Below are 21,812 nucleotides of genomic sequence, written 5' to 3' on the forward strand. Positions count from 1 at the left end.
AAAATCCGTGTAGGAACTATATCTTTTCAACAAACAATGCTGGAGTGGCTGAATGTGCATACACAAAAGAACAAACTTTGCACCGTATATCCAAAAGTGAACTCAAAACACACCACAAACCTATACATAAAACCTAATTATAAAATTTCTAGAAGAAAATCTTCATGTACTTGAGTGAGGCAAATACTTCTTAGATGTGACAGCAGAGACATAATCCACAGATGAAAACAAGTGATAAATGGGGCATCATCAAAATGTAAAATCCCTCTTGAAAAAGCCCTACTAAGAAAATAAACATACAAGCCACAGTTTGGGAGAAAATATTTGCAAAAACACTCATTTTAAAAATGACTTGAGGAGTTCCCGTCGTGGCGCAGTGGTTAATGAATCCAACTAGGAACCATGAGGTTGCGGGTTCGGTCCTTGCCCTTGCTCAGTGGGTTAACGATCCGGCGTTGCCGTGAGCTGTGGTGTAGGTTGCAGACGCGGCTTGGATCCTGCGTTGCTGTGGCTCTGGCCTGGGCCAGTGGCTACAGCTCCGATTCGACCCCTAGCCTGGGAACCTCCATATACCGCGGGAGCGGCCCAAGAAATAGCAACAACAACAACAATAACAACAACAACAAGACAAAAAAAAAAAACAGTGTTAAAAATGACTTGAATCCAGATCATATACTTAACTCTCAAATCTTAGTAATTGAAAAAAAGCAACTCAATAATAAAACTAGGCAAAAGATGTTATAAACACTTCACCAAAGATAGATGGCAAATAAACACATGAAAAGTATAATTATTCATGAGAGAAATGAAAATTAAAACCGCAATATTAGTACAACCTATTAGAATGAAAAAAATAAAAAAATGTTGATAATACCAAGAAGCATTAATGAGGACGCACGGCCAACTAAAACTCTCATATTTTTGGTAGGAATATAAAATGATAAATCCACTATGTTAGATTATCAGCCAGATAAACAGTCTGGCAGTTTCTGATGAAGTTTAACATATAGTTACCATACCATCTGGCAGCCCTACTCCTAGGTATTCATCTAAGGAAAATAAAAAATTACACAGAAATCTATACAAAAGTTTACAGTGCCTTTATTCCTCATTTCCCATAACTGAAACAACCCAAATGTCCTTCAACCGTTGAGGAGATGAAAACTTGTATATCCACACAATGCAATACTACTCAGCAAGAGAAATGCAGTACTGAAACAGACAAGATGGATGAATGGATGAACCTCAAATACATTATGCTAAATGAAAGGATCCAGACTCATAAGGCTACACATGGAGTTTCCATTGTGGCTCATCAGTGACAAATCCGACTAGGACCCATGAGAACGTGGGTTCCATCCCTGGCCTCACTCAATGGGTTAAGAATCCGGCATTACCGGGAGCTGTGGTGTAGGTCAGAGATGCAGCTTGGATCCCACGTTGCTGTGGCTCTGGTGTAGGCCAGCAGCTACAGCTCTGATTCGACCCCAGCCTGGGAACTTCCACATGCCTCAAGAGGGGCCCTAAAAAGACACCCCCCCAAAAAAAAGGCTACACACACTGTTTCCATAAAAGACATTCTGGAAAAGTAGTTGCCAAGGGCTGAGTAGAACAAAGTACTGACTTCAATGAACCCAAACTAATTTTGAAGGGTGACAGAACAGTTCTATATCTCAACTGTGGTATTGGTTATACAACTGCACACATCTGTTAACATTCACTAAATGTCAACGTTTGTCAACAAAGAGGTCAATTTCACTACATACATGGAGTTCAGTAAACAAGTTGCTAAAAATTTGTTTCAAAAATATATTCAATATACGATTTCAAGAGCATTCACTAAGAGTCCACAATGAGAATATACAAATCCAAAACCAATAGAAAGTGTACAGACTGAGAAACAAACAAGGGGGAAAAACCCTATTTTTAGAAAGGCAAAAAGAGAGAAAAATCACACAACAAAATGAAATCAAAAAGTAGGATGGCAACAACACAAAAATATCAATAACTACAAAAAAGGTAAGGTAGCAACAACACAAAAATAACGATAACTACAAAAAAGGTAAGGTAGCTGGTCTGAACCAACACATGAAAAAAAAAAGACTGGATTAAAAACAAAGTCCAGTTATATACTATTTGTAAGAGATACACCTAAGCATAAGTACACAGAAATGTTGAAAGTAAACAAACGAGAAAAGATATACTAGACAAACATTAACCAAAGAAAACTTGCATCATTACAATATGAGACAACACAGACTGTTTAAGATAAAAACTCTAAGAAGAGGTTTATGACCTGGTCCAATTTACCAGAAGGTATAGCAACATATATGCATAGTTGGTAAACCTAATAAAATAATCTCAAAGAATATACAGCTGAAGCTGATTGAACTACATGAGGGAATGAACAAATTCACCATTTAAATGGAAATTTTCACATATATGCCTTAACTATTAAAAGAGCAAACATGGAGTTTCCGTCGTGGCTCAGTGGTTAATGAATCTGACTAGGAACCATGAGGTTGCAGGTTTGGTCCCTGCCCTTGCTCAGTGGGTTAAGGATCTGGCGTTGCCATGAACTGTGGTGTAGGTTGCAGACACAACTTGGATCCCGCGTTGCTGTAGCTCTGGAGTAGGCCGGTGGCTACAGCTCCAATTGGACCCCTGGCCTGGGAACCTCCATATGCCATAGGAGCAGCCCAAGAAATGGCAAAAAGACAAAACAAAACAAAACAAAGCAAAAAAAAGAGCAAACAGTTGAAAATTTCCAAAGATACAGAGAATCTAAGGAACACAACAAATTTGATCTAATGGAGAAATATATAGACCTATACTCAACAATTAGAGAAACAATACTCTTCAGATACAGTAAAACATTTACAAAAATTGATCATATACTAAGCCATAAAGCAAGAATCAACAGATGTAAAAGAACCAGTTATTACAGGCTACCATAATTGCCCATAATGCAATTAAGTTCAAAGCTAACAATAAAACAAGCTAAATTTAAAAATCACAAACGCAGGGAAATTTTAAATAAATCATGAGTCAAAGAAGATGATGATAACCTATTAAAAATACTTAGCCCAGGAGTTCCTGCTGCAGTACAGTGGGTTAAGAATTCAACTACAGCAGATCAGGTCGCTGTGGAGGCAAGGGTTCAATCTCCAGCCAGGTAGTGGTTTAAAGGATATGGCATTTCTGCAGCTGTGGCATAGGTTGCAAGCTGCAGCTCAGTCCCAGCTACAGCTGGAAACTTCCATAAGCCATAGGTGTGGCCATAAAAAGAAAAATACTTAAGCCAAAGCAATGAGAATATTTTGTACCAAAATATGAAAATATGGGATGCCCCTCAAATGGTCAAACATATAGTCTAAAAATTAGTTTAAAATCCTTATATTTGAAAATTTGAGTGATAATGTTCTTTGTCTCTGACCCAAGAGCGTCATGTCTTCTACAACAACCCATGAAACCATAACTGGCTAACTTATTAGCTTGTAAGTAGGGTAAAATCTCAGAGCCTTCACAGTTCTTGACAAATATTATAAAAATAAATCCAGCACTGTATAAAAGTGCAAAGTTGGGTTCATCTCAGGAATATAAGCGTAGTTTAAATTGGAGGGGAAAAAATGCTTACATATAATTAACACTTCAACCTATGAAATGAGAAAATAATGTAAACAGCTCAAAAGGAAAGCATTTAATAAAATTCAGCACTTGAATAAGTATTAGCAAAAGAGAAACAGAAGGAAACTTCTAGAACCTAAAAAAAAATTTTAACCAAAAATACAGACCAAATATTCCTAATAGAAATTAAAATCAATTCCTTTTAAAATCAGGAATTCTAGTATTAATGCCTCTATTCCATATCATTATTTATTATTATTATTTGTTATTATTATTTTTTGTCTTTTTGTCCTTTTTAGGGCCGCACCCATGGCATATGAAGGTTCCCAGGCTAGGGGTCTAATCAGAGCTGCAGCCACTGGCCTATGCCAGAGCCACAGCAACACCAGGCCAAGCCTCATCTGCGACCTACACCACAGCACACAGCAATGCTGGATCCTTAAGCCACTGAGCGAGGCCAGGAATCGAACCCACAACCTCATGGTTCCTAGTCAGATTCGTTTCCGCTGCACTACGACAGGAACTCTGCCTCTATGCCATATTATATTAAACATCCCAGTCAGTATATTAAAATAAGCAAAAGAAATTAAATAAATGAGAATTTGAAAGGAAGAAACAAAATCTTTATCAGCAGATGAAATAATTATCTGCATATAAACCCTAAAGAACCTGTAGACAAATTTTTAGGAAAAATGAGAATTTAGTCAAGAAGGCTTACTAAAAGATCTTTTTCTTTTTAATAGTAATTTGCATATCCCAACAACAAATAGAAAAAATAACTTAAAAATAAAAAAGACATGGTTCATATATAGAAGCAACAACAACAAAAAAACTAATAAGGTATCAAGAAACAAGTCTACAAAGATGTGCCTGACCAGTGCTCAGAAAGTTATAAAACTGCATTCAAAGATGTAAAATAAGATCTAAATAAATGGAGAGAATGCCCAAATCCATGGACAGGAAGACTCAATGTAATTAAGATATCAATTCTTAAACTGATACAAACATTCAATGCAATTCCAAAGTCCCAAGACCATTTTTTGTGAAACTTAACAAGCTGTTTCTTATGTATGAAGATCCAAACTGCCAAAACACTGCAAAAGTAAAATTTAAAGAGTTTTCCTCAACAAGATATCAAATCTTAATATACAGCCTTAATAACAGCTATGACAACATAGTAACTAGTACAAGGTTTGACAAACTGCCTACTGGGTACGGAGATCCCAAAACAGGCCTACTACATAGGGCTGATACATTGGAGATGACTTTGCTGATGGGTCTTAAGAAAAGTGAAAACTATTCACTAAATGATGCTGAGACAACTGGTTAGTCACAGGAAAAAAAAAAAAAAAAGATTAGATCCCTCCCAAAATGAGGCTCCTTATGCTGTAATTTAAAAAAAATAAATACATTCCAAATGAATGAAAGAACTGTGACAAGCCAAACTTTTCAACTTTTAGGAGATAATATAGGAAAATTACTTCTGACCTGAGGTAGGCCAGGATTTCTTTTTTTCCTTTTCAGCCACCCTCACAGTATATGGGAATTTCTGGGCCAGGGACTGAATCCAAGCCTGAGTCGCAACCTATGCCACAGCTGCAGCAACAAAAGATCCTTAACCCACTGCACCTGACTGGGGATGCAACCAGCAACTCCACAGAGACAAGCCAGACCATTGACCCACTGCCCCACAGCGGGAACTCCCAGGATTTCTTTAATAAGAAAATGAGACATTAATCATAAAATAAAACACTTAAATTCAACTACAATAAAAATATAAAATCTGTGCACTGAAAGATACCAACAAAGAAAAGGCACAGAGTGGAAAAAGACATTTACAATACAAAATAAACAAAAGTTTAAAATTCCTACCGATCAATAAGAAACAAATACCCCAAGTGAAAATGAGCAAAGGGTATCAATATCAACTTCAGAGAAGAAATGTGGCCAATAAATATATGAAAAAATGATCCATTTTGTTAGCAATTAGAAAATGCAAATTCAGAGTTCAATTAGAAACTGTTTCAAATTCAGTAACTGGCAAAACTTTAAAAATCTGACAACAGTATCTGCTGGAAAGACAGAAAAATGGAAATTATATTACTTTTGGAAGTATATGTCAGTATAGCTACTTTGTAAAATATCATGTCATTACCTGATAAAGCTAAGAATGTGTATTTGATTTCATTCCTAGGAACTCTATTAGGAGACATGTACAAGAATGGTTCATGGCTACACTGTTTACAGTAGTCAAAACAAGATGGAAACAATCTAAATATCTACAGTGGAAGGATTAATTACAGCATATTCATATAGCAAAGTACAACACAGCCGTCAAACAGATGAACTACAATTACATGCATGCATGAAGATGACTGAATCAAAAAAAAAAAAGTCAAATCAAACCAAGTCACAGAAAATTATACTCAGTAGGATTCCATTTATATAAAGGTTAAAACACCCTTAACTTATACATAGAAAACCTCAGTAATTGGCACAGTATGTGCTCATCATGCCTGTTAGATGACTGAAAAGAAAGCAGAAACTAACAAAATTTAGGACAGTAGTAATCTCTGGAAGAAGGGATGTAATCAAGAAAAAGCACACAGGAGATGGATACCAACAAGGTCTGATTGTGCCTACTTCCCAATAATCCCACCAACAGTTATTTTATCAAATTCCTGGAATTCTTCCAATCTGATAGATTAAAATTAAGCATATTTTCAATGTGAATTATTGTTATATATAAGGTGATCAACTTTCTATTCTTAGAGCCATTTGTAAATCCTCTGATATGAACTATTAATATGCTCTCTACTAGACTATCTTTTATTTATTGATTCCCAGAAGCTCATTATATAACACAGATATAAGTACTTTGCCTCCTACATAAATTGACAATTAGATTTTTAAAGTACATTTTTTTAAAAAATACTGAAAACATTGGACAATGGATGTACTGTCATTCATTTTATCATTTCCTTTAAAATGCTGTTACTCTCAGGAGTTCCTGTCATGGCTCAGTGGTTAACAAATCCGACTAGGAACCATGAGGTTGCGGGTTCAATCCCTGGCCTTGCTCAGTGGGTTAAGGATCCGGCATTGCCATGAACTGTGGTGTAGTTCGCAGACGCGGCCCGGATCCTGCGTTGCTGTGGCTGTGGCGCAGGCTGGCGGCTACAGCTCCTATCAGACCCCTAGCCTGGGAACCTCCATATGCCGTGGGTGCAGCCCTAGAAAAGGCAAAAAAAAAAGACAAAAATAAATAAATAAATAAAATGTTGTTACTCTTTTTATATTATGACATAGTTCATGAATAAAAAATTTTACATAGTAAAAGAATCTTCAACTTCCATGGTCCATTTTACTTACTTACTTACTTACTTATTTATTTATTTATGCCCACAGCATATGGAAGTTCCCAGGCCAGGGATCAAACCACATCACAGCAGGAACCCAAGCCACAGCAATGACAATGCTAGATTCTTAACCCACTGAGCTACCAGGGAACTCTGGTGGTCCATTTTATTTTAAAGGAGATAGGTAATTCTTAGGAGAAAGCTAGAAATTTTCACAATTATTAAAGTTCTAAAGTTTTTATTATTTGGAACATCAGTGTTTAATGCCTAAGGAAAACTCTTTGGTCCGTATGTCAGAGAAAGTATTGCTTTATTATACCTTAGGCATGAACATGAATTCTAAATTATCTTAAAATAACTGTATGAGAATTGCTTTTACTTACACCTTTTCTTCCATCGAATTAATATAGCTTGGATTTCTCTTTTAAATGACTTAAAAGAACATTTCCAACCTCCTGGACTGGCAGTGTCTACAGTTTTTAAATTGTCCTTCTCATCCTAACTCCTGAAACACCTACCCTCCACACATCCTCAAGTCTCAAAACAGAATTTCTACAAATTACTGAGACAGGATTATCAAAATCATTATCAAAATTTCAATATCGATGTTTCAAAAGACAGGAAATAGAAGAAAGGCACTCCCTTTTCCAGTTTCAAGACAAAATGGAACTTTAGAGGCAATCTACTCTCTTTGTTTCTTTTAAATATATCAGTCCTATTTTAAATATTCCATTCTACTCCCTCACTTCTTTTGGGACACAAAGTAGTACCATTATGTGGTTATTAAAACTGATTAAGAAATTATTTCAAATTTACCTTCCTAAGACTATAAAGCTAGAGACATTTTATTCCTTGAATTCCTTCATAAAGTCAATCCTGTTTTTACCACCTCAAACTTTTGAAAGAAGACCAGGAGGGCTTTGGTTTTCTTTCATTTCTAAAAGGTCCTTGCTCTTCTGTACTGATCACCTGAATGTAAAGTAGCACTGCCAGAAAAAAACAGATTCTCACAGAAGAGGAAAGGGCTGCATGTAAGTATTTACCATAGAACAAACTGAAGTTTAGTGAAAAGGAATTTATCCACAGGCACGGACAAAGCTAAATTACAGTTAGTAAAGCTGAGTTGATGCCTGATTTGAAAGTCTATGGAGAGATTTTAACCAATGTGAATCATCAGTACACACAAGGACACTAGAATCAAAAGCAGTAGTTTAGACAACTAATAAAACAGAATAAAGAACTAAAGAGATAACAGATATTCAAAATGATTATTCACAGTTGATACTTATAAATTTTCTGGAAACATGTCTCTATATGAAATACTGTGGAAGAGAATTATGGAACAGTAAGACATATAATATTTGCTTTTACAGGAATGTTATAAGGTACAAAGGACAAGTTCAACTGGGTTCAACAGCAAATTATTCATTCGCCATTAACATATTCTCCATCAATATTAGGAAGAGGAGAACAGCTGTTCTGAATGACATTAAAAGAAACTCTATCCTTGGGGACAAAATATATATATATATATTTATTACAATTAGTGTGAAAGTGTGAGTATTCTAAGATCATAAAAATGATAACCATTCCACAATTTGTAACAGAAAGGAACAGACCTTCCCCCACTCCAACTCTAGCTGGATGGCTGTTTCAACTATATTTACAAGAATCATACTCAGCATATAGAGAATAAGGTGAAATGTCCAACAGTTAAACTTCAAATGCCTTGGGTTAACTCTCAAGAAAATATTTTAGATCTAGGTATCCTGGTCTGTCTACTTCATACATGCCAAAACCATCAACAAAATCCTACAAAGAAACTAAAACTTAGACCATTCATACAACTATCCAATTCATGAAGGATCAACAGTATAAGCATCAGTTTCACAAATAATGTCAGCAATCTTCCCATTCTTACTCAAGCTTTTCTTTTTCTTTCTTTATTTTACTTTTATTTTTTTTTTAGGGCCACACCTGTGGCATACAGAAGTTCCGAGGCTAGGGGTCAAATTGGACCTGTAGCTGCTGGCCTATGCCACAGCCACAGCAATGCAGGATCTAAGCTGTGTCTGTGACCCACACCACAGCTCACAAAAATACCGGATTCCTTAACCCACTGAGCAAGGCCAGGGATCGAACCTGCATTTTCATGGGTACTAGTTGGGTTTGTTTCCACTGAGCCATGATGGAAACTCCCCAAGCTTCTTTCTTAATGCTCCATAATACATTCAATTTAAGCAAATGCAAAAAAAATATGTTCTTGTGACTCTACAGTCTTTGAATAAAGAAAATAAAACATATGAAATAAAACATACTTTAATGCTTTGAGTAATAAATATTCACTCCTCATGAGCACAGAAAATGCTTAATCAATGCGATAAATCTGTATTTAGTACTCCACATTGTTTTACCTCTCTTCCTACACTATGCTATAAGAGAAAAATATACAAATTTCAGCATTTATGAGATTTGAGTTGACTTTTCGCCCCAAACAGAAGATACCATCAGAGGAACATGCATTTTGGATTAACACATTTTACTTACAACAGATGCACTTATTAGGTGTAGTTCATTTCTATTTTTATAATGTTTTCCCTCTTAAAAACACATGTCAATGCTAACTTATCTACTCTTTGAAAACCTGACATGGGACATTCTGGCTAAGGTTAAAATTTATTATGTTACATCATTTTTTTTTTTAAGTGGGGGGAAAAAATCTACAGTGTTAAATGTTAATTTAAAATATCTCCTCTAGGAGTTCCCGTCCTGGCGCAGTGGTTAACGAATCCAACTAGGAACCATGAGGTTGCGGGTTCGGTCCCTGCCCTTGCTCAGTGGGTTGACGATCCGGCATCGCCGTGAGCTGTGGTGTAGGTTGCAGACGCGGCTCGGATCCCGCGTTGCTGTGGCTCTGGTGTAGGCCGGTGGCTATGGCTCTGATTCGACCCCTAGCCTGGGAACCTCCATATGCCGCAGGGGCGGCCCAAGAAATAGCAAAAAGACAAAAAAATAAAAAAAATAAATAAAATAAAATAAAATATCTCCTCTAAGAAACTTCAGAGTTTTACAGAAAATTAAAAGTAAAATATATATATAAAAAAAATTCCCTATATAATTTTGTTTAAATGATGGCAGCTTGTAGAAATCCTGAAGCTCAGTTTGATACAAAAGAACCACTTTTCTTTCAAGAGGAATTTAAAGTCACATTCTCAAAATTATCCTAAAACCTGACCCAACTGTAGCCAAAATGGACTTTAAAAGGCTAAGTAAACCTCAATACTGAGTGTTAATGTTATTTTTTAAAAATCACTCACCTTTCAAACCTAGAGTTTGTAGCTGGAAGAGCCGACCAAGTTCATAAGGCAAAACCCGTAACAGATTGTTATTTAAAAGCAATTCCCTGTTTTAAAAAAAATTGAGTTTAATACATCAAACTTTATTAATACCTACAACTGTTGTTCTAACATACCATGAGTGATGTTAATATTCAAAGCACATTTCTACACATTTATCCAAAAATGTTGTAACTGTCCCAATTATTAAGAGTGCTTCCACGATTTACTCATTCTCTAGCACAGATTAAAGTTAAAGGTGTAGGGATTAGGTATCATTCTCAGGCTATATCCACTCCTTTTTCTCTCTCACCCAAAATGCCTCCCAGATGCAAATCAGAGTGATAGATACTCTGTGTATTCAAAGACAGTAGACATCCTTGAAACTAGTTTCATTCATAGAAAAAATAAATTTTTTAATAAGCTTTAGGATTTAACTATAGTGGTCAATTACCCCTATCAATTTTTATAGCATTACAACTATAACCACTTTAAGATACAACAATCACTGATACAGAATATAAACATTAAAAATAAAGCATAGGATAGTACAGATAATAGGACAGCACAGATTAATTTATGATTGTAAAATCTGGGGCAGACTACAGAAAAAATAAACCTTTGTTGATAATTAATGACTAGTATAAGATAAATGATTAAAAAGTATAAAAAAAACAACAAAAATATACAGTAAGGGGATGGTGAAGAACAAGATTTTTTAAATGATTGATTTTAAAATGTTTGATTTTAAACATGTGATAGTAATTTCTTAATTGATACTCAGCAGATAAAGTAGAAAAGTAATCCTCGTTTTTATTGGGAACATGTATACAAGGTCTCAAGATTCCTATAAAATTTTCTTGTATGAAAAAAATTCTTAAAAGCATCCTGAAAGACTAGAAATAAACCCATTTATTATTAGGTGTTAAGGTTTCTTCAAGGAGTTGTAAGATATAAGCATACCTTGTCTTACAAAATAGATATGTTTCTAGAAGCTCTACTTATAAATAAATCATATTTTCTCAAATATTTCTGATTAGTCTAGACGAGTCTAGTCCCAATAAAATCTGATGAGCTCTGTCACTTGAGTCTAAAGTGAGACTTAGGAGTTCCCATCATGGCTAAGCAGTAACAAACCCCACCAGTATCCATGAGGATGTGGGTTCAATCCCTAGCCTCACTCAGTGGATTAAGGATCCAGTGTTGCCATGGCTGTAGTGTAGGTCGGCAGCTACAGCTTCGATTTGACCCCTAGCCTGGGAACTTCAATATGTCACATGTGCAGCCCTAAAAAGCAAAAAAAAAAAAAAGTGAGACTGAGGAGTTCCCTTGTGCCACAGCAGGTTAAGGATCCAGCCCAGGAACTTCAGCTAAAAAAATAAAACAAAATGAATGAATGAATAAATAAAAAATAAAATGAGGCTTAGGTATTTTAGCTATACCCCACCTCAGGTCTGTCAAAAGAAAGTGATAATACTTAAGCACATTTCTACCTAGAAACCTCCAAATTTAAAGGAAAGAAATGTTCTATGGGAGGCCAACTCAAGCACTGTGCATTTCTTTGCATACATATGGAATTCCTATTAGAAGATAATTAACCTCCCATAATATTCTTACTCAGTAAATTTATAATTTTATATAGCGAATCACATTTATACTTCCTCACCTGAGAGACACCATGTTTCCTAGTTCTGCTGGTAAACTTCTGAGTTTATTGGATGACAGATCCAGGTAAACCAGATTATGAAGCTTGGCAATATCAGGTGGAATGCGACTAAGGTAATTGTCATTTAGGTGCAGCGCTGTCAAGTGTGTCAATGACCAAAGTGATGTACTTAAGCTCCGCACTCTACCTAAAAGGCAAAATATTGGTGTATTACACTCTAGGCCCCAAGCAAAGACTGGACTAAAAAGTAGGCAAAAAGCCTGCAAATACATACAGATACTTTGACTCTGTCATTTGAATTTTATATTTAATGCTATTTGATTGCTTACAAACACACCTGGCCCTTCTTTAATTTCCCATCACTTTCACCTGACAACCATTCTGTCTCATGAATCTTCCAAGTATTAAATGAGATGTGGCATAATGAGGAGAACCTTGGAGGCAGGGTGATCACATGGTTTCAAGGGCTGCATTGAGCTTTTGTAGCACAACAGCCCTGAATTTTTTTTAAGTCATAGTCAGTCCTAACAAAAGTACTTCTCACATACTTCAAGAAAACTAAGAGTGCAAGATTTACCCCTATCTAGGGCCTGGATTAGTCTACACACTTGAAATTGGCAAGAGTAACTGCTATGATTTAGAACCAACCTTAGATTAGCCACCAGGCAAACCATTTTACCCTGAGGAGGCATCTTTCCCAGCTCCCTCATGTTTCAATTATAGATTAATAATAGATGGTTTAAGATTTTGCATTAAGTACAACATACTCAAGGAAATGGTCACTCATTAAGCTTTACCAATTAGTCAGCATCTGACAGTCATGGTAAAACATACACTGGAAAAAAAATCAAAAGACTTGGTACGGAGTTCTGATTTTTACCATTTATTAGCCATATAAGCCTAAGCAAATCACATAGCTTCAGATTCTGTAAAACGTGATAATATCTTAATACTAAAACTTATATTAACAGACTTTTAAATTTCTGAAGAACAGGTTTTGATTAAGAGAGCAGTGGAAGGTAAAGATGGCAAAAAAAAAAAAAAATCTCAAAAGGGAAATGCGGAGTTCCCGTTGTGGCACAGTGGTTAACGAATCCGACTAGGAACCACGAGGTTGCGGGTTCGATCCCTGCCCTTGCTCAGTGGGTTAATGATCCGGCGTTGCCGTGAGCTGTGGTGTAGGTTGCAGACACGGCTCAGATCCCGAGTTGCTGTAGCTCTAGCGTAGGCCAGTGGCTACAGCTCCAATTGGACCCCTAGCCTGGGAACCTCCATATGCCGCGGGAGCGGCCCAAGAAATAGCAAAAAAGACAAAAAAAAAAAAAGGGAAATGCTATTTTTCATATGGCTGTCAAGTAGTAGACTCAAACTTAGATCTTCTGTCCAGGGTTCTTTCATGCTGTCTATAATCAGGCTTGAAGTGCCAACTAGGATTTTGCGTTTTAATAGGAAACAAAGTTTTCAAGTGAAAAGAGACTAGTAAAAAAGAAACTTGCTTTCGTTTTACCCTGGGTTTAATTGAGTGGTTCTCAACCAGAGATGATACTGCTCCTCAAGGAACTTTGGCAATCTGGAGACATTTTTGGTTGTCAAAACCAGAGGGGTGCTACCTGGCATCTAGTGAGTAGAGGCCAGGACTGATGCTAAGCATTCTTGGTGCACACAACCACTCCTAAGCATATTCATTTCTTTCTATTACCAATCACCTATCCACCCAGTTACCTTTCAACTAAAGGTAAAGATAATTCTTGCTTTTAGTATGATAATGTGGGCTTACCTCTTCCAAATGAAAGCCTACTGGAGAAGAAACTACATTCTATATATGGCCTGTACTGAATCAATCCAAAAGGAAAACTATATTTATATTTAATTTTTAATAAACTTTTAACTTTGTAATAATTTTAGATTTACAGAAAAATTACCTATCTTGGTAATTATCTGTAAGTAACTGTATTATCTTATATAGTTCCTGTATACCCCTCATCCACTTCCCCCTAATATTAGCTTCTTACATTACCATGGTACATCTGTCAAAACTAGGAAACCAAGATTGGTATTTAGTATAAACTAATAATTTATAGACTGTATCTGAATTTCACTAGTTTTTACACCTTTTTGTTCCAAAATTCGATTCAAGATACCATTCTGCATTCAGGTATCATGTCTCCTTGGTCTCCTCTCCACTCTGACAGTTTCTGAGTCTTGTTTTTCATGACCTTGACAATTTTGAGGATTACCACCTAGGAATTTTGTAGAATCTCCTTCTGATGTTTTTATATTAGACTGGGGTTATGAATTTTAGCAATAGCTAAAACAAGTTCAATTATATCAAAGAACCTAGTTTTACTTAGAAACTGAACACCCAATGCCTTCAATTCTAGATGCCAACTGTGGCCTACAGTATTAATCTTAAAAAAAAAAAAAAACAGAATGGGGACAAAGATACTTAGTCAAAGACAAAATAAGTTAAACAGTAGTATATTAGCATCTTGTATTTTCTTAATTAGTTCATCTAACTAAAAATGTATACCAAAGAAATAAATAAAATACTCAACTCTTGTTCATTATTGCTATTATATCCCAGATTAAATGTTTCAGATTCCACTCACCCGAGATTTCTAATTCTGCCCAGTGAGATTTTTTCCCATTGGCTACCTCCTCTGCTGACATGATGGTATAAATTCTGCGAGGATCTGGAGGATCATATTTTTCCTTTGGCATCCCTATTAGTCTGTAAGGGAAAAAAAAGAGAATCAAATATAATTACAGTCTTAAAGAAAAAGAGAGAGAAAAACTGAATGGTAAGTTTTTCTTTTTCTCCCCCCGTGCCAGGCTACTGCTAAATTCTCACTAGAAGGAAAACACACAAGGAAAACACATCTATTGCAGGAACTCAGTAAAGATGCCTGAGGGAAAATGCAAAGAAGCAGGGACTTCGTGATAAACACGGTGGTTGCTTCCCAAATATCCACTGCACTCCTTCCCCTTTATGTAGCTGCCTTCCTTTCCAAGATAAACTGATCCTAAATGAGTTTCCTAAATAGCCTGTGATTAGTCTAAGAGAATCAGGCTAACCCTATCCGCCTTGCCTCACCGTATCTAAGACAATCAGCACATGACATTCCCCTTGTCACAGATGAATTCAGAAATATCTAGTAATCACTAGGCTTAAGACTCATTCTATGTTTATGGAAGGAGCAGGCTTCTCTTTCCTGCTGGTCATAAATGGAGAAGAATATAGCCCCAACTGCAGTTGGCAACCATCCAACAACTATAAGGGAAGCCAGCCATAGAGGTCAGAGACTAGAAAATAGAGAAATAAAGCCAAAGTCCACCCCAAACCATATTGGTAGCACTCTCAAACACTGGGCTTTTTGGATACAATCTACTTTGCTCGTTTTTAAACTACCAGCTTGAGTTGTGTTTACTGTTACTTGCAATCGAAAACATCCTAATTAGAATGATCATGTATCTTGGTTTGCATCAGCCAGTCTTGGTTTATATCTGTTGTTCTTAGGTAATTATTAATATCACTTTTTTCACTTTCAAAAGTGTCCTACTTGGATGATGAGTTTCCTGCCCATCCTAACTGAAACTAATACTATACAGTTTTCTTCATGTACCTGACAAAATAATCACTGAACAATCATCAGTGATGACCAAATAGACATAAAACTCTTCAAGTGTGCAATGTATGAACCATATGACAAATGATCCTAAAAGTTATCCTTCAAGAGGTCTAATACAAGAGTTACTTACTGCTTGGTAACTGGCAGAAAATGAAACCCAGTTCAGATCTAACAAAAATAGCAAATTACAAAGTCCTGAACCTAATCAAACTCCTTCATGTTATCAGTAAATCACCCCACAGTATTTACAGTACGTTCTTCACACATATTTTAACAAAGACATACACATACACACACCAAAACCAAGTGTCTAAAACAACGAGTGTTTCCAAATAGAGTTTACCTCTATCTCAACAGACAAGTTACTTTCAGATGATCTGAAAGTGATATAAGAACAAAGAAAAATTGGAATTTGTTACATATAACAATAAAGGAAAATCATGTTCCAAGAAATCAAAGCTAGGAGTTCCCGTCATGGTGCAGTGGAAATGAATCCGACTAGGAACCATGGGTACTTCAGAATATAATTTAGATAACAAGGTTTTCACACATGTACCATAAGGCGCATGTGTCTCTGCGGGTACTCCTGCATACTAAAAGAAGACGCTACAAAAGCACAAGCTGAAGCAAAATCAAATCAAATAGATCCAGATTCAAAGACATGCTACAAATTCATCACCTACAATGAGGATGGGTAAAAAAACAAAGACTATGAAGTCTGCAAAAATGTATGTTTCATTCATTTTTACTTTTTTATTAAAGTATAGTTTGGGAGTTCCCGTTGTGGCGCAGTGGTTAACGAATCCGACTAGGAACCATGAGGTTGCGGGTCGGTCCCTGCCCTTGCTCAGTGGGTTAACGATCCGGCGAGCTGTGGTGTAGGTTGCAGACGCAGGTCGGATCCCGTGTTGCTGTGGCTCTGGCGTAGGCTGGTGGCTACAGCTCCGACTGGACCGCTAGCCTGGGAACCTCCATATGCCGCGGGAGCGGCCCAAGAAATAGCAAAAAGACAAAAAAATAAATAAATAAATAAAGTATAGTTGGGAGTTTCTGTTGTGGCTCAGCAGGTTAAGAACCTGACTAGTATCCAAGAAGATGTGGGTTTGATCCCTGGTCTAGTCCAGTGGGTTGAGGATCTGGCATTGCTGCAAATGTAGGTCACAGACACGGCTCTGAACTAGCATTGCTGTGGCCATGGTGTAGACCAGGGTCTACAGCTCTGATTCAACCCCTAGCTTTGGAACTACAATATGCGACAGGTGAGGCCCTAAGAAGACAAAAAAAATAAAGTATAGTTGATTTACCATGTTGTGCCAACTGCTGCTCTACAGTTTTTTAAATTTTATATTAAAGTATATGTTTCATTAATTTTAAATCATTTTTATAAAACACAGAACGGAGATCAACTTAATTTGGCTGTTTTAATCATGGATCCCAGTAGATGGTGTGTTACTTAAAGGGACAATGAGTTGTTTCTGTGTGGAGGCATATCCTTTCTATATCTCTGTACAGTGTCTACCACATAGTAGGCACTTATTATGTATTTGTATGATGAACATACACTTTATCATCCTAAAAACTACCCTCTTCTTCGCATCTTTCCCAATTAATAGTCAATGCTCTTCTAAAAGTTAATTTCATGGAATAGTCATTAATCCACATGTTCAATTTCCCTAAATATTTAAAAAATCTAGATAAGAGATAATACTCATCATCTCTCCTGGCTTCCTAATGCTAATCTCTGAAATAGCCACTAGATAAGGACTGTATTCCTTTGTTTAAAAATTTTTTTCACAGGTTTCCACTTTTGTAAGTCCATTACAATTTATAAAATCTGAGATTTCCCTGGTAGCCTTGTGGTTAAGGATCTGGGGCTATCGATGCAGTGGCTCAGGTCACTGCTGTGACACAGGTTGAATCCCTGGCCTGGGGAACTTCTGCATGCCACAGGCATGGTAAAAAAAATAATATGTGTATCCTGCAAATACAGATCCATAAAATATTTACCAAAGTCTCTAATATTTAAAAACCAAATTAATATTAATACTGGTTACTAGAAGTTAGAGGTATCTTTCAGATTTGATTTGGAAGTCAATAAAAATATGTCACTTAATTCTTCTAAATGAATCTAAATTTAGACAGTCAATGGAAGTTAAAACATTTTTCATTTGCATTAACTAAGTAATTTAGTAGGATCTATAATTCTGGTGATCACTACTGTCCCAAACAGTAAAAACTTAGCTCAAATTTAGGAAGCTGGTATTATTGATTCCTTCTATTCAGCTTTATTTTCCCTCTCAGTTCCTCAGCATCAACTTTCCGCCTTGGAGATATACCACAAAAATATATTTCAAAAGAACATATAAAAAATAATTCAAATGTAATTTCAATCTCTAAATGTAACACTGATAATGCGCATTTCCAATAACCTATATACAGGGTCAATCGAAGACTTAAAAACTGGATGAACACTTTTCATCCAAGAAAGAGAAATGTTTTATGTTGTAAAGCCTAGCAGCTAATTCCTTTTCCTATCTTCTTTTTCAAATTAGTGAAGAGGGAGGTTTTTGAATTGGTTTTTTCAAAGAGTTTCTAATTTCTGCAACATCTTACATCAGTTCCCAAAGGATCTCCCCATTACATCAACCTAATTTATACTGAGGATCCTGATCATATAACAAAGTAAAAGCCCCTTCACAACCAGCCTTTTAAACTTCCAGTCTTCAACTTCATTTCAACACTGTAAAAACACTCCGCATACCTCCCCAAATACTAACTACCTAAGTTTCTTTGAACCTTGCCATACTCTCTCCTCTAGTCCTTGAATCTCAGTCTCTCAGACTCTAGCGCAAAACTTCTGAAAGTAATCATCAGTGCTGGACAAAGAACCTGATTATTTCCTACTTCTCAGTTCCTACATTAACTATCCTGAAAGTAAACAAATCAATTTCCATCACCAAAGGATGATTAATCACTACACACAGTGAAGATTTTCACTAGTTTATTTCTCAGTCTTCCATTTGTAAAATATTAACTTCAAGGAAAATTCGTTCTTTTTTTTTTTTTTTTTCAAATATCTAAGCAACATTGTATGTAACACTAGGGTTACTCTGCCCTAAAAAAATTTCAGGAGTTTCCAAAACTTTAGTAAAACACAAGATACCTATAAACACGTTGTTCAATGAACAGTATGTTGCAATATATATATATGAAATACTCTCAAATATACTCTTGCTAGGGAATCCCAAATCTCAGGTTTTCTATCCAGGGCTAGGAAAACAACGCAGCATAATTCCCCCTGCCCCATCCCGGAAAAGAAAAAAATAATAATAATGATCAGAGCCACATTCACAGCAAACCGTTAAAGGCCAGAACTAAACTTCTGTTAATTTTGGTCATCTGAAACAGCTTATTTTAAAAAAACAGCAGGCTCTATAGTGCATATAAAGAAGTAACTCCTTATGGTATTAAATCACAGCTTCCCTCCCACTACCTTCTCTAAATTTAAGGTCATTATGTATCAGTCTATAGTTCAACGCAATTAATACTATTTCACTTAGGATTTAGAATAAGAAAGAAAGAATGCTACAACCAAAGAGTGCTTCATAATGAACCAGAGACTTGCGACTCAGTGAGTCCAACCCTAAGGTACAAACCAGTAAACATGACTTATTTCTTTAGAAATATTAAGTGTTCATCTCAACAGTAGCTTGTTTACAATTTTAGGCATAGATGCAGAGTTCCCAAAGTTGAAAGAAGACAAAATTAAGCCTCTATTAGGCATTCCTGCTTTACATGTTAAAGGAAGATGTCACTGACTTATTACATTTTACATATTCTCAGGTACATTTGTCTTCTATTGGCATTTATTTCCAAAGCTTATGCAACACATTTGTTATTTTTTGAACACCCACCTTGACTAACATTTATCCTTCCCATCTGGTCTTAATCATTAAGACCATTTTCCTTTCAGAGAAATAAATAACTTACACTGCACTACTTCTCAATTTTCTATTTCTTCATAAATACCTATTTTTTTTGTCTTTTTTTGCTATTTCTTTGGGCCGCTCCCGTGGCATATGGAGGTTCCCAGGCTAGGGGTCCAATCGGAGCTGTAGCTGCCGGCCTATGCCAGAGCCACAGCAACGCAGGATCCGAGCCGCGTCTGCAACCCACACCACAGCTCACGGCAACGCCGGATCATTAACCCACTGAGCAAGGGCAGGGACTGAACCCGCAACCTCATGGTTCCTAGTCGGATTCGTTAACCACTGTGCCACGACGGGAACTCCCATCAATACCTATTTTTAACTATACACAACTATTAATCATTAACTATATACAACTATTAATCATTACAACAGTCATAAAAAATTTATAACTTCCATAAATATTCCACAGTGTCATAAAAACAGCACTGAGCAAATCACACTGCACATACTAGATTCATATAAATAAAAACTGATGGCAATCAGAAGAGCTTAGAGGACACCCTGAGGTAAATAACAATTTCCTCCACATTTGCACTCCTCTTCCACACCAAAAGCCTCTGGATGGCATTTATCTTCAATGACATTCAACTCAAGTCTGTACATGATAATAATGCAAACATTCAGAAAGAATCCAAAGTTTTCATGGTATCTCCCAATCTGTCACCATTCTAACAAAAACAAAACAAAAAACAAAATCCATGTTTTACAATAATAAAGTCACTGATGAAAAAAATAACCTTCAGACGTTTGGAATTTCATGTTTCTGATCAGTTTAACATTCAACAAATACTATAGGCCTACTGCTATCCCATATTATGCCAAGCATTAAGACTTCAATGATGAACAAGATGAACAGTAATCTTTGTCCTCATGTAGCTTACAACATTTTCATGGCATACCTGAAAAATAAAGTTATAAAATACTTTCAAATAATGCTATAAAGAATTTAGCACTTATTCTTGTTGCTACCTTTTTTTCCCCTCATCAGGTAGTACATTGCTCCCAACTGCCACCATGCTGAAACACATAGCTAAAGGGAAAATAAAAGGTCCTTATCACAAAGGATGAGGGTAATGAATAATAATAACCTTAAGGAGTTCCCGTCGTGGCTCAGTGGTTAATGAATCCAACTAGGAACCATGAGGTTGCAGGTTCGATCCCTGGCCTTGCTCAGTGGGTTAAGGATCCGGCATTGCCGTGAGCTGTGGTGTAGGTTGCAGACACGGCTCAGACCTGGCATTGCTGTGGCTGTGGTGTAGGCCGGCAGCAACAGCTCCAATTTGACCCCTAGCCTGGGAACCTCCATATGCCACGGGAGCGGCCCAAGAAATGGCAAAAAGACAAAAAAAAAAAAAAAAGATAACCTATAGAATGATGAAGGACAGGTAGAGAGAGTAGCACTCCCAGAACAAGAATGGTAAGTTTTAAATTGCCTATTAGTGGGGAATGAGACTAAAGATAACAAGGATAAGCATGATTCAGTACATTTAACTTGAGATGATGATAGCAAATGGTTTCCTAACACAGTGATCATATTTTTCTATGACCCTTACTGGCAAACCAAATAATCAGAAAATGGGAATACCAAGGATTCTGCTGATCTTTAGAAATACTTGGATTCAATATGTTTTATTTCTAGTCAGTTTATTCTTAGGGATCTCCTTCATATCCAGTTATCTAACCAAAAATGCATAAGTAAATGTAACAATAAAGCCCCTGGATGAAAATGAGATAACTGTAATAACTGTTATACTTCTTTCTAAAGGTAATCCGAAGACAACTTTAAGGTAATTCAGAAAGATAACTTCTGACTCTATAAAAGGGTAAGGGCAAAATCTACTTGTCAGTAAAGCATCATGGGGGGTGGGGGGGGAGAGAGGGGAAACAGAGTAAGACTATAACTCCTTTTCTGCACATCGAGAAATTTTCTCCCACATGTGGGATACCAGGAGAAAAAAAAAAAAAGCAGCAGCAACATAAAATATAAATAAATACTAAAAGGAAAAACCTAGAATTACAAATCTACAAAGCATTTCAAAATTCCAAAATAATGTAACTATTAGACAAGTTTCATTTTGTTCAACTAGCAATCAATTAAGACAACCAAAGTTTATGATTCAAGTCCTATCATTTCAAATTAGGACTTAATCTATATCTAACAATCACTATGCTTTAATGCTTCTTGCATTTAATGCCTCCCACTT

At 36.3% G+C, this 21,812-nt stretch overlaps 1 protein-coding gene across 7 annotated transcripts in view; it reads right to left on the minus strand.

Moving 5' to 3' along the window:
• CNOT6L (CCR4-NOT transcription complex subunit 6 like) overlaps positions 1-21,812 on the minus strand; it is a 191,185-nt gene that overhangs the window by 105,830 nt on the left and 63,543 nt on the right. For all 7 annotated transcript variants that reach the window (XM_047798837.1, XM_047798836.1, XM_047798834.1 and 4 more), the window contains 3 exons: positions 14,597-14,718; positions 11,988-12,174; positions 10,304-10,389 (listed from right to left, as the gene is read on the minus strand). In XM_047798837.1, coding sequence (XP_047654793.1) covers positions 10,304-10,389; positions 11,988-12,174; positions 14,597-14,718 — 395 coding nt within the window. The remainder of the gene's footprint in view (positions 1-10,303; positions 10,390-11,987; positions 12,175-14,596; positions 14,719-21,812) is intronic.

The sequence above is a fragment of the Phacochoerus africanus genome, chromosome 10 (genome assembly GCF_016906955.1).
Source record: "Phacochoerus africanus isolate WHEZ1 chromosome 10, ROS_Pafr_v1, whole genome shotgun sequence".
NCBI lineage: Eukaryota > Metazoa > Chordata > Mammalia > Artiodactyla > Suidae > Phacochoerus > Phacochoerus africanus.